The sequence below is a fragment of the Thamnophis sirtalis genome, unplaced genomic scaffold (genome assembly GCF_051295495.1).
Source record: "Thamnophis sirtalis isolate CommonGarterSnake01/CBP01778 unplaced genomic scaffold, rThaSir2_p1.2 scaffold_3, whole genome shotgun sequence".
Taxonomy (NCBI): domain Eukaryota; kingdom Metazoa; phylum Chordata; class Lepidosauria; order Squamata; family Natricidae; genus Thamnophis; species Thamnophis sirtalis.
In genome coordinates this window covers 94,538,284-94,553,013 of record NW_028261383.1, presented here as the reverse complement: position 1 = coordinate 94,553,013, position 14,730 = coordinate 94,538,284, and the positions used below count along the sequence as shown (strand labels likewise).

The 14,730-nt window shown below is 37.0% G+C and overlaps 1 protein-coding gene across 2 annotated transcripts; it reads right to left on the bottom strand.

The window, feature by feature from the left end:
- Positions 1-158: 158 nt before the first annotated feature.
- SKP1 (S-phase kinase associated protein 1) lies at positions 159-11,316 on the bottom strand. 2 transcript variants are annotated; one of them, XM_087709543.1, is made up of 5 exons: positions 9,179-9,275; positions 5,521-5,594; positions 2,729-2,872; positions 1,846-1,986; positions 159-571 (listed from the first exon to the last, which is right to left on the bottom strand). In XM_087709543.1, exons 1-5 carry the CDS (start codon positions 9,273-9,275, stop codon positions 536-538), a joined length of 492 nt encoding a protein of 163 aa, XP_087565669.1. In that variant the 3' UTR covers positions 159-535. The 2 variants fall into 2 exon arrangements, with proteins under 2 accessions (XP_087565669.1, XP_087565668.1); XM_087709542.1 differs by lacking the exon at positions 159-571 and adding an exon at positions 11,159-11,316 and having other exon boundaries at positions 1,768-1,986.
- Positions 11,317-14,730: the final 3,414 nt, after the last annotated feature.

The following is a 14,730-nucleotide window of genomic DNA, read 5'->3' as shown; positions in this document are numbered from 1 at the left end:
TAGAATAGTAGGTATCAAGCAGGGCTACTTCGCTTTAGTTTTAACAATGTCATTGCTACAAAAGATGTAGAATGGAAGAACCCCAAAGCAATTATTCCAACTTGTTTTTCAAAACATTTTGTGGCTCTTACTCCATGAATAAAAGTAGACTTCACTGATTCAGTTTCAGAAAACTTTTGCAAGTAATTTTATTTACAAGGTCAGCGACTTCTGAATTCTGACATGCTGAGGATTTTAATGTGACAGTGAAACATTCAGAAGCACGGAAGGTCTAGTTTACAGTGCTAATTGCCATACAGAACTTGCATGGAGTTTAGTTTTTAGAGAAGAGGAAAAATAAGGAAATCAGATTACACTGATTAAACCATAGAATTTAAATCTATATTCAAACGTTACACATGCAAAGAGAACACCACCAGACTAGTACAACTTCATTTGCTGCTGCATTTGTCTAATATTAACAATTATAAACAGAGCAGTGCAACTGATATTGGGAACAATCCTTACAGTGTTGTTAGGTATCAGGCACAAAGCTTCACTTCTCTTCACACCACTGGTTTTCTTTGCGTACCTAAAATTAAAGACAAACCTTACAATTATACCTGTAGAGCAATATCAAATACGTTTTCTAGATATTTGGATTAATAGCATCCCAGTGATTCAAATTATTTCCCCAATTCAGATGTCTTCCAGATATCAAGTAGTATTTAAAATTAAAGTGTACCATCATATAAAATGAACATATCCATATTTATGGAAACATAGTTATGACTATTTTAGAACTAACTGCATGCATATTTTTAACATTGAGAACTCGTTCTGCCAACAGAAAATCAAAGGTGGGTAAAAATCTGGGGTGAAGAAATGGGTTTTATTAGCTTGATTACTGGTTGCAAGACAGTAGCAATTATTTTCAACATGCTAAATGATCCACTGAAATCAAATAGATAAATGGTAGCACTTGTGTCTAAAAATTTTCTTTGCACTCCATCAATTATAGTTATAGTATTAAAAAGAATTATAAACAATCACACAATAATTCTGTAGTAGAGAATTGGATGCAAGTTTTTCCAATTGGAATCTAATAAGAATTATAAACAAGTTTCAAGACTGAAACTATAGACTTAGGCTAGGTAACTGCTAAGTGTTTTTCTCAACAGTGCCACTCACAGGCCATGCATATGGTACTGTAGTCTAAACATCTAGATTGTGTCAGGCAACCTACTCTAACTCATCTTTAATCAGCAATAAATAAAAAAATTAATAAAATATTTTGCAAGGCATCTCCTTTATCTGATTTTTTTTCTTCCTAACATTTTCCCATAAAATTCTCTCTCTCTCTCTCTCTCTCTCTCTCCTCTCTCTCTCTCTCTCTCTCTCTCCTCTCTCTCTCTCCTCTCTCTCATCGCCCCTACATATAGCAGCAACTATTGGAATAAAATCCATAGGAACTCCTGTACTGGCAATGCTCCTTGCAGAAATTTTGCATATTTTGCCCTCATTTCTTGGTATCAGAAAGCCTAGGTGAATTATTCTGCAGTAAGCTAGCTTCTCTGAGACTTCTTTTCCTATACATGAATGATAGCAAAGACAGTAAAGGGGACAAATTACAGCACAGATTTATTTTATCCATCATTTGATTTTAATTATATGAAGGCTGAATTGCCAACTACGTATTCATTGTCTATAAAAAAATAGTTTAGAGTCTTACTGCAACACCAGTTTCACAACAAACTATATATACATTAATCAACAGAAAGCAATTATTTTAGCCTACAGAAGCTAAAATAGTTGTAGGATTAAATAGTAAATAGATTTTGTTTTAAGTAAAAGAGCTTGACGTACCTGGGCTTCCTCCTCCTCAGTGAAGTCATTTTTAATATTGAAAGTCTTGCGGATTTCTTCTGGTGTTTTTCCCTTAATCATATTTGCAACAGTCTTGCATGTCACATCCAGTAAGCCTTTGATGTCTAAGTAGTTTGCAGCCTTTACAGAAAGCAACATATTTTTAAAGACTCTGAAAATCAGTCCTTCATTATATAATAGTGTGCATTATATTTCTAGCAGTAAACATCATAATAGCAATTAATAATAAATGAAATGAAGTCTGGTGTAACTATTTTCTTGCTGATATAGAAATATTATTGCTAATGGCAATAACAAGCCTCTCTCCCATTTAGAGACTTTGTAAGGACTTCCAGTTAAAATTTCACAGTGCTGTTATGAATTTTCTACTTTGGAATACATATTCCATAAGACACAATATATCAGGTTTTCAATTGTTCAACTAGTTTTGCTGAGCTTTCAAAAAGCAGCAAGAACTACAAACCAATAAACATACTTTCTCTTGTTTAAACTTCTGAGATAAACTAAGCAGAATCTCAGCCTTAAATGCTGTTGGCACAGTTAATTATACATACTTTAAGTCCCCAACCTCCCCCAGTCCATGGACTGGCACCAGGCCACAGCATGCCAGAAACTGGGCTGTGCAAACAAGTGAAGCCCATCTGCAGGATGCAGGCACCACACAAAACCACACCCTCTCTGGTCCGCAGAAAAACTCTCCATGGAACTGGTCCCTGCTGCCAAAAAGGTTTTTTTTGGGGGGGGGGGGGGCTGTTTTAAATTATGTTCATTTAGTGAGTTGCATGTGTTAGCTCTATTATACTCCAATATTTCATTAGTCTGTAAATATCAGCGAAGTAGGATATATACTAAGCCAACTTACCAGGATGAGTTCAAAGAGAGTTCCTTGGTCTACTTTGAGAAATTCTTGATCCCACACAGGGATATCATCTGTTCGTTTCTCTTTGTTCTCATCATCCTCAGGAGGAGGTGGATCATCTTTATGATGGGTACACCACTGAATCACCTTTGGAAATTGAAATGCGTTATGGAAAAGCTCTATAAAATTTGTTTTGTTTTCTACTGCACTAAACTAGCGCTTTACTAGCATCCACAAAGCTTTTGTATAAACATTGCTTAGCACAATACTGGGAATGTGATTTATGAGTTTAAATAAAAGTCTGTACCATTTTCAAACTAAGCATGCTCACAATGCTTAAGTACCAATCTTTCAGAGATAGAAAAGTAGAAAATATGAATCAGAGTTCACATATTTCTTATATACTTTATTATTCTGAATTCCAGGGCTAACTACACTAATACAAAGGATTTACAGAAAAATATTCAGAAAAATGAAATAAAACAGTAAAAATGATCAACAGAAATGTTCCTAGTTAAAATAGTTTGGTTTAACTACTTCCTAGAAAAATACTTTCAACTGGAAAATTATTTTCAATAATGTAAAAATAATGCAAATTTCTATTTTGTTATGTCTAAAAATATAGAAAGACTAGGTTAAAGATAAACCCTTTAACAATTTTGCCAGGATATTGCACTATTAACTATATAATAAAATATGTTGTTTTTCTACAACTATTTGAACTACCTTCCAGTACAGAAGCTACTGAATACAAACTACTCTTTAAAAAATAAGCCTAATTTTAAACATTTAAAAAGTACAAAGTTAAAAATAAACAATCTGCCTAAAAGTAAACCAAACAGAAATAATGTAATCAGAATAAAAATTGTACCAATGCAAGTGATAGAAGAAATGTCACAAAATGGAAACAAAAACGGCACAAAATGGACACAAAATGCATGCCAGAATGCTGTCATATTTGCACTAACTGCAACTTCCAAAGATTTGAGTTCAGCCTTATGTGAGGCGCATTGCAGCAATCTATATAATAAATGTTTTAATCACTCTCAGTATCAATACAAACAGACTTGCATTTTCCAGAAATGATATAGATGTTACAATGGAAAAGCTAGACAATGGAATTTTTGACCAGAGAATTATCCTTCCAAAAAGGAACGAGGGATACAAAAGCACCCCAACTATAAAGACTATTTAAAGGAGTCAGCTCCAAAAAGATGAACAAGCCTAATTTTTGCAGAGGAATTGTTTAGATTGACCGAAGTAATGTAAAGGCATTTGAAATCAATCTTTCAAAATATAAGTAGCTCACAGAAAATATTCAGTAATATACTACAAGGTTATCATAAAAGACATGTACAATAAGGTAAAGGTTCCCCTCCTGATTCTAGGACGCGGTGCTCATCTCAGTTTCAAAGCCAAAGAGCCAGCACTGTCCGAAGACATCTCCGTGGTCATGTGGCCGGCATGGCTAAACATCAAAAGCACACGGAATGCTATTACGTTCCCACCAAAGGTGGTTCCTATTTGCATTTTTACATGCTTTCAAAGGTTGGCAGCAGCTGGTCATTCCGTTACATGGAGCTAGGGATTCAGATGGACAAGCTCAGCATCTTAGCCACTGAGTCACTGCATCCCTATTACATGTACAATAGTAAGCCAATAGTTAGAACAACCAATAGTCCAGTGATAGTGAACCTTTTCAGCACCAAGTACCAAAAAGGGAGCGTGTGCGCTCATCTGGGACATAACCTGGAAGAGGAGCTGCCCAGGGGACTTTGCTTTCCAGCCCACGTATGTGTGCTGGCTAGCTAGTCTTTCAGTTACTGGTATGCATCCGCGTGCAACTATCAGCTGGCTGGCGCGCATGCTTGTGTCGGAAAATGGAAGACCAGGTCTTCCAGTTTCCAGCAATGATGCACGCACAAAATCCAGCTGATCATCTGGCATGCATGCGGGCCAGAAATTCAGAAGAGGAATGGGCAATGTTGCGCGTGCCAGGTGACATGGCTCCGCTTGCCACTTCAGCATGCGTGCCATAGGTTCCCCATTTCCGCTATAGTCTTATTGTTCTGTGGAAACAACTATTGGATGAATGTCAATAATAAACTGCATAGTGTTTGTTTGTTTTTTTGGGGGGGGGGGACTCAACCAAAGATGGCCTCATAGCATTAGCATTTACTATTGTACAGAAGTTCAAGATCTTCAGTAAATCATGACACCATGCACAATAAAATCTATTTAATTTGATCCCACAATCTCACAAATCATGTTTTACAATATCACAATAAAAACAACAGAATTAAAACAATCTACATTCCAAATTACAAAATCAAAGAACAGAAAACAAGAGGTACAGATGAAGTTACAGAAGCTGTCTCTGAAAAAGCTCCATTTTTAATACAGTAGCTTTTTAAGATACTAGCGAGAAGGCCAGTCTGATTTCAATGGGAAGCGCATGCCATTATACTGACACTGCTGTGAAGCAGCACTTTCTAGCTTCAGGTCTCCTAACATCCCAGAAATGTGAGCCAAGGAGCACCTCTTCCATGTTATAACAGGGCAGGCTGACTCAGATTGGTTTTCAAAGTACCCAGGTGTCAAGCCAGGGAGACTTCTATAATTAACATCAGCACTTTACTCTGCAGTATAGGTGTCCCAAATGAATAGGGCTCTGCAGCAAAAACAAGAATATACCCATAAACTAAAATTATAATCCATCTGATTTTTAAACAGAACTGTCTTCTCCAAGCATACTACTTTGAAAGTTCTATATTTCGTTAAAATAGAATCATTACCTTTTTTAGTATAGCAGCATTAACATTTGGAAGAGGAACAGGATCATCATCTCCTTCATCATCCATTCCCAAATCTAGAAAGGAAAACAATGAAAAATATATTAGCAGCCATTTTATTAATACAATTAAGCTAATCTAGCAATTTCCAAAAAACATTCTATTATTCTCTGTAAAGAGATATGAATGAACAGTTTCTACTATTAATAAAATAGAATATTTGTCGCTCACGATTGAAATGAGGGGTCCCTAGTGCTCTCTTCGCTTGCTTGTTTTCTTGCAAATGTCATTACTCTAAGTAACATCATCAGGATTACCACTGATGATGTTATCTAGTTAGGGTAATGAAATGCTTGCAAGAAAACAAGCAAGCTCAGAGAGCACCAAGGACTCCTCAGTTTCTACTATTGCTCCTACATCATCATGGGCCATTATCTGGGCCATAAAATATAAAATATTCATAGAAGTAAAGAACTTAAAAGATGTTCTAAGGAAATATGAACAGGATAAGATTGTAAACAGATCTGTTTCTCTTGCTTTGTATTTGAACATAGGCTCAAGATCTAGAAGGATCTTGACAGACTGCAACATAACGCTGACTCATATTTAAATAGTTGTCCCTGGATCCCTCTCACAATTACTGCTATTGAGCCATGTACCATCCTTTCTGTACCTGTGCATTTTAAGACAAGGTTTTTCTTGTCCTAAGTGTAAAACCTTACTTTTTTCATCACTGATTTTTATTTTGTTAGAGGGCCCAGTCTAACTACTTTAAATACCCACTACTTTTGCCATTTGAGACCTGCTATGAAACTACAAATCCACAGTATCCCACCTACACTCCATCGTGCACATCCACCCACCTGTGTGGCGCTGCAGTCCTTTTTGCTGCCCATACTCATATGGCGCCACAAACCACCACCACCACACCCATAGCATTCCCTGCTCAGGACTTGCAACTTTCTGCTGGCCTCCTCAATGACTTTGTTGGAGGCTAGTAGGCAGTTCACAAATCATGGTTAACATGATCCTAACTTAAGAACCCACAATCCTCACTTAACAATGACAATAGTGGCTGCCAGGATTGTCATTCCTGTGGTCATGTGGCATATTTTACTACTGCATCATTTAGCAACAGAAATTCCAGTCTCAGTTACCACTGTTATGTGAGAACTGTTAAATAATTCAAAACATAACCCATATTAAACAAATGTTGCAGATAAGAAATAAAGCATGATTTTCTCATAAACTTTACCATCGTATAACATAAATGCATCATTTTATTTAAAATTAGTTGAAGTTTCTGTGTACTATTGTGCTAAAATATAAACATCTGAATAGAGCTAAATGAGAACTATAAAAGGAATATTATATTTCAGTCTTGCTAAGCTATTATGGTTTTCAAAGCACATAAGAATATACATGTCATTATATTCCGAAAAAATGAGATTAAAACAAATATTTCTAGGTTTACACTGAATAGAGCTGCAAGTACATTTCAATCCATTTTAATTGATGGATTTATCTGGTTTAAAGCAGCTGTATAATACCCTGAAATAGTGGCATAAATTCAAGTACAACACAAAAGGAGGACAGATATATCAAGATGCTACAAATGTTTTATATAATGGTGTGTGTGTGTGTGTGTGTGTGTGTGAGAGAGAGAGAGAGAGAGAGAGAGAGAGAGAGAGAGAGAGAGAGAGAGAGAGAGAGAGAGAGAGAGAGAGAGAGAGAGAGAGAGAGAGAGAGAGAGAGATAGATAGATAGATAGATAGATAGATAGATAGATAGATCCAATCTTCTGTCATGGTCTCTGTACAAGTATTTGAGGTAGCTGTTCCCCTGTAACTAACCAAACAGATGTAAAATTTCTAGAATTTTTGAAGAAAACATAGGAAGTTTACATATTCTAAATGTTGTCATCCACTGTATCAAACGGATAAAGCAAATATTAATTGGGAGTGACAAAGAGACTGAGAATACATACTTTTATCACACATCACTTTCTGAATATATTGTTGTTGTTTTATTTCTTTATTCAATGAATTTCCAAAAACACAGACCAATGCCTGTCACTCCATAACTATTTTCCACAAAATAGTTAAAATAAAATTTTTCCAGAAATAAATTTTAAAAGTTTTCACATTTCCCCTCTCTAATTATTACTGGGACAAACAATCACCTGGATGAGTACAACTAGCCCTCAGGTTATGACTGGTTTGAATGGTATTGAATGATTCAATACCATTCAAAGTTATGATAATGCTGTGTAAGGAGGTGGGGGGGACATGATAGATCCATGGAGTTCCAGCCATCATAGGGCTTCCCATACCCACATGATTACAATCTTAGTTCTCAATACTTGGCTTACAATTAAACCATAGCATGTTGTTGGTTACATGTTCACAATTTCTGATGCTCCATGCTGGCTTTCTACAAGCAAAGACAATGGGGAAAACCAGCAGGAAATAGAAAATTTATGATTACGTAAGGCCCTCAACAACCTACACAATCCTTATTTAACAATGGCTACTGGATACTGCTGGAATTGTCATCACTGATAGCCATGTGATGTTGTTTTATGACCAAATTGATTACAACTGCCGTCATAGCTCAAGGACTACCTATACTGAAATTGACAGATAATGAAATTTAGAAAGTGTTTATAATACAGAATTTGTATACGTCACAAATAATCATTTATGGACAGAGAAAAGGGCTAAAGTAATACATTTCTTCAAAATACTGCTTACTCCTCCTACATTCAAATTAACTGTAAAAGTAGTTTGCATTCAATTATAAAATTATCAAAAATATCAAATCCATATTTTAAAAAATCACAGCATAGTCAAGATAAAATTCTGGGAAGAAATCTTTTAAAGATTTCTAGACTCTTTTTCCAGTGTCTCTGAACAATTGATTTAAAAAATAAGTTATTTGGCTAAATTCCCTCATCAATTTTTTAATATGCTGACAGCAGAATTAAGCTGTCATCCTGCAAGGCTTAACTGCTTCCAAAATTTCACAATCTGTCTGTATTACCCTTATTACGGTGTGGGGGCTCAGCAGTTAAGGTGCTGGGCTTGTCTGCTAGAAAAGCTGGCAGCCAGGTTCAAGATCTAAGTGCCATGTGACGGGGTGAGCTCCCATCTTCACCCCAGCTCCTGCCAACCTAGCAGTTGGGAAGCATATAAATAGGTACCACTTCAGTGGGAAGGCAACACTGCTCAGCATTCTCTCAATGGCCTTGAAATGGAGATGAGCACCTACCCTAATAATCAAAATACCCTAAATAACTAGCGAAGTAAAATCTGCTGAGACTCCTGTAGCTTTTATTTTTATATTATCTTCATCTTATTGACAAGACTTAACTGTAACCTAATTGCAAGGCATAGTAAAAATTCACTATCACCTTCAAAACAAAAATTAGACAACATTACCCGTACCTTTGCCAAGAAGCTCTTAGTCTCATGAAATCATTAGGCTGCAAAAACCCTCTTTTGTCTTCCTACCTTGAAAAGGAAGACATCCCATGATCCCGAAGACTGATTCAGATTAAAATCCAATGTATCAAATTAAAAATGGTTAGGGAGGGTGTGTATGTGTGTGTGTAGAGAAAAACAGAAATACAGAAAGCATTTATCTTTTATGATGTTCATACCTTCCAGCATAGTCTTGATTGTTACAGACTGTTTTGCAATTTCAACATCAACTTCAAATATTTCTCCATCAGAGCTCTGTAGTTTAATTGAAGGCATCTGTAAATGAATGAAAAAAAATATTTTACCAGTATTTTTATGTATGACATTTCAGTTATGTAGTTTCATTAGCATCTCCTATTAAAAAAAGACAGTCAACAAAGAAATTTAATTTTTTGTTTTACAGTGCTCAATTTCATCCATTCCTGCATAATGTGGTCAATAAAGATATATCACTTGCCAAATAAGTTTGCTTAAAATTAATGGCTAAAAAGGGAGCTGATCAGATTACAACTCAATCTGACTATATTTGCAGTTTTGCCTCCTTAAAAGTAATCTTTATTATGGAATATTAGTGCATAAGACTAAAATACATGTTTTGATTAAGCATTTCAAGAAGCTTATTTAATTTTTTTTTAATTTTTAGTGTCCAAAACTTTACTTTCCAATCTAACCTACTGCACATGACAAATAAAAATGTATGACTAAAATTACTTAAAATTTTAAATCTGACTTATATCTAAGGCAGTGTATTGCATATGCTTGTACCTTGCTTCAAAAGCAGACATTCATTTTATAGAATGAGATAACTATTTGGGCATTTTGACATGATTCATGGTCAATGACCTAATTCCAATCATGTGAGCTATTTACCAAGCAACTTTTGAAAATATTACACTTTCAACAAACTACCTGTACACCATCATTCTTCACTACTTGGAAAACTACTGTTCTGTATTGGGAATTGATCAGGTATCATGAAATGAGCTACATAACCAGTATTGAGTATTTTTAAGAGGAACCCAAATTATTTTCAAGGTATGGAACCAGAAATCACTTAAGTATATAAAAATTCTCAGAATTGTTGAAGTAGTATCCAAATCGTACATAATCCACTGGATGAGGTTAAGCAAAATTCTTGATTTCAACTACTGTGACCTCTTAAAACAAAGCTTAGTATTCATAAATGATGCATAGTATTTTGGAGAGCTCAGGGCACAATTATTAAGAGTTTTGTGGTATTTTTCATAAAGTTCCATTAAAATCGATAAGCATTTTAATAAATGTAATATACTTGTAATGTTAAAGAATCAAACCTAACAGTTATAAACATTTTAACTGTGTAGCGATGAATCTGTTTATTCGGCAAACAGATCCATTAAATTGAATGGACACTTTAATCATCATTTAAATCCCATGATTTAGGACATCATTAAATCCTAAGGCTAGGCTTGGATTCAGTCCATTATCATTGTTACTTCTTTTTTTTTCCAAATGCGCTTAAACCTCGCCAGATTGTTTAAAGGAAAAGCTTCTTATAAGCAGCTTCGGGTTAAACGGCAATCGTGACTAAGCATTTAGGGTACATAAAAAGCCTCTGCATAAAACAAGTGAAGGTAAAGTGCCCGGCTGCTACGTCAGCCCTATACCCTTCATTTCACTCACTATATTGTATTTCTTGCTCGCTCCAGCAAAACACTCTCTCTCCTCTGAAGTATGCACCGTTTGCAAATTACAGACGCCGTCAAGAAACAAAGCACATAGCATCGACTCTTATTTTTAATAAATTTTAAAAAAACGTTATTTCCTTCAATAGAAGAGGAGGGAAACAGGATGGGAAAATGTTCCCACTGGCTCGGGAGGCGAACAACTGTAAAAGGAGTGCGGATTTCTGGGGTCGGTCACCTTCCCTCCCTTCTCCCTCTCCAGGACGAGCCGGGCTGCTGGAAGAGATGGCGGAGGCGGCCCTTCGGCTGCGCGTCTCCGCACCCCTTTCCCGGGGGGAGAAGCCGCCCCCTTAGCAACCACCTGCGATAGGTTCTCAAGCCGCCATCCCTGTCCTCCTCCTCCGCGGCCCTCACAAGCCTCCTCCTAACTTTGTTCTCGCCCCTCACCATCCGCTGAGGAGGCCCGAACCTCAACCAGGCCTCGGCCTCACTCACCGTGAGGCAGAACAACAGCAGCGGCGGCGGCAACGGTAAGCGGCGGCAACGGTGGCGCCTTTTAGCCTCTCCCCCGCAAGACACACCACCCAACTCAAATTAAGGGCGCACTGGAGCGCCTGGCGGCCGCTGCATTTTATAGAATTGGGGCGGGGCGGACCCGAGCCGAGGGCCCAAGCGTTTGTCCCCGCCCCCTTCCACTCCCGGGGATGGGTATGTCCCCTGAGTGCCTGCGCCGGTGGACTCAGCAGGGGTGGATCCCCCGGCTTCATCGTGGAGGGATTGCGGAAGGGCCTTGAGGGGAATAACCTAGTTCGTATAAAAAAGAAGGAGGAGACCCTTAAACGTATTTAGATATTAAGTACCTCGGGGTCCTTCAGGCAAAATCGGAGGCTGCCCGCTACGAGCTCGCTCGTGATCGAGGCTACCTCATAATGATGGCGACGGTGTTACGTCATAATGGGAAGGACAGTTTCTCGTTTATTCTGAGCGACATAATTATATTTTTTTCTTTTCCGTTGCAGTTGGATGGCTATGAAATGCATGTCTGATCATCCTGGATGGTGTGTGTGCGTGTGACTCCAGCTTCTTCTGGTTATTAGTGAGTGTGTGTGTGTGTGTGTGTGTCAGAGAGAGAGAATCCAGCTCCGTGTGTGTGTGTGTGTGTGTGTGTGTGTGTGTGTGTGTAAAAGCAAAGGGAAATCATTAAAAAGCGAAAGAATATTTTGGACATGTGATGCAGCATCTATAAAAATATGGCATACTTCACTTACCGTACTCTCCATGGAAAAAATGAAGGCAAAAGAGGTCCAGGCAGAAGAAGAACATCATGGCTTCAAAACTTAAGGGACTCGTTTGGACAAAACTCGGCAGCACTTTTTCATGCAGCTGACAAAAATAGAATTGCCGATATGATCGCCAATATCCGATGATGGATATGGCACAAGAAGGTTAATTATATGTGTGTATTCACAAATGCATCAGACGTTTCAACGTACCCTTGGATTATCATTAAATGAATTGGTCTGTTTTTCACATATCATTGGTAAGAAGCTACTTCTTCATCCTAACGTTAGCATGTGCTTTATATCTTCAGGTAAGATGTTAGTTGCCATTACCCAGGTAGGGGAATTATTCAAGTTGTTTATTTAGCAAGAATACATAATTGATTCATTGGTTAGTCACCCTCCTCTGCCCACCCAAAATAGTAATCAATTGCATAGATGTTTCAATTTTTGAAAAGAGGAAGCCCTGGAAAAGGGCTTTCTTATATAATAGGCAGCACCTCATATACTCCTCTGGCACAATAAAATTTAAAATAATACATTATGTTTTCTCCTCCCTCTCCACCTCCACCCCCAATAAATATCTTGAGAGAAGGATCTCCTGAAAAACTATTTCCAGATAGGAAAGAACAGATCACAACTAACAGTAAGCCAGTGTTTGGAATTCAATGTCTCTGTCACTTAAACCAAAGTGTAAATAAACTCTTAGGCAAAAACTACTGCCAAAGCATCCTAAGCTATCTCAAATGAATGTCATGTTTGATATCACAGCAATATTACAATTTATATCCTTACTTGCTACTCCCTCTCACATTTATGCATTAGTCATTCAACAGCAAAGCCTTTTTTGTTACAAGCTGCAAAGTCTCACCTCGGGTACTTGATATAATGCATATTAGTGTCATCAAACACCACCTTCTAATATTTGTAGAACTGGAGTGTTCAATCTTCAAGCATTAAATTTCCTCTTAGGCATACGGAATGAACTGCTGCAAAAAGATGAGTCCAGGTTGATCTAGAGGTATTGTAAATCCAGTACAAGAAATCACTGTCAGCCACTGTTTTCGCCCTCCCCAGGCTCCTATAAAGCCTCTGGAGCCTGGGGAGGGAGAAAAATTTGCTTAAAAAAGGCTGAACTCAGCTGCACATGCGTGCACTGGCCAGCTGACAGGGAAACGCCTCGTGTGCCCTCGCCATCCCAGGTATAGTAGTTCTTGTTTAGCAACTCTTTGCATTTATGATAAAAGGTAACTTTGCAATCAGTCCTTGCATTTATGATCACCTCGGGCCTATAAAGCAAAGAGAAGTTTAAGTGAGACCAAAACCAGTCCTAATTTCACTTAGCAACCACTTAACTGAGTTATTGGTCACTAAACAAGGATTACTTGTAAGTAAAATTGCCTTTGAACCAAGCATGAGCTCAACAATTTATATTCATATCTCCGTGCATTCTTAGTATGAGTTTTTCCTGGAAAACATCTGTACTTCACAGATGTTTCCTAATTAGCTTTCTAGATAAGCTAAAGTTGGCCAAGTATCCCTTGCTCCCCAAAAAGGGATTTAACTATGATTTCCCTTGGCCAGCCATGCTAATTATGAGATTTTCAAACACGTTAACTCTTAAGAGTATTAAAACATGTTAAAGGCTAACAGCTAACATGAACTTTCATAGATCAAAATCAACTTGTCAGGTTTATTAAATACCACAAGTGTCCACTGATTTGTGATGTGACTACGTATGTCGTAAAATTATAAAAATAGTCCATATTTTATTATGTTCAAGTTATTCTAAACATTTACTATCTGCTTTTTCAGCTGAACAATTTTTCTGCATAAAGCTCATAAGACCCGTCAACAGGCCATTTCTTTTTCAAAAGAACAATTTCAGCTTTCTTTCACTTCCAGAAATCATATTTAACCAAGGACAGTAACTTGCTTAGAAAATGTCTGCAAAACGAAGCTGCAGTGTATTATTCAGTAAAAACAGTGCAAGAAAACTGGTGTTTTAACTGGCTAATTAACAGAAAAAGTTGGCTACTTTTAGCTTATTACTTACCTTTTTTTAAAAAAAACCAGTGGATGTTTTAGCTGGCATCAAATTTCTATTTGAAGGTGTGGGTTTTTAAAAAAAATATTTGTGGAGTTAAATTTCTATTCGCAGTCTATATTTGGAGTTATTTTAATTTCTATTAAAATGAATATTCTGGTAAACTGACACTAGGGGGAAATAAAGAGCAATAACAGTGCCAGTAGTATTTCTTTATACTTGTTCCTTTTTGGTTTTTTTGTAACTATCTTAGAAAAAATCTCAATTTTCGAAGTTTTTTCAGGAAACTGAAAATCTCTCTTTCTCTCTCTCTATATATAGAGAGAGATGTATATGTAGAGTTAAAAAATACCTTGGCTGGGAATTACAGAACCAATTTTCCCTGCTTCTGAGCAGCAACCCTTGATGCAAAAGGCCAACTACTTGAAATTGAAGGTATCAGCCCACTTCATTCCATGAAAAAGTTTCAAGAATCACAAAGTATGCACAACACTTTAACATGCCCTGTGCACATAAGGACTTTTCTCCCAACTTCATTATTCTGTTACTACTTTATTGAATGGTAAGTAAAAACACTAGTTACAAAGTAAGAGGAAATCACTGTTAATACATGTTTTGATTTTCACATTTGAGACAATCAAGTTACAAGTGGCTTGTTGGTATATCCCCATTGTTACACTATTTTCATCATCATTCAACAAATGTGTGATACCAACAATTACAAGTAAGAATTTAACTTC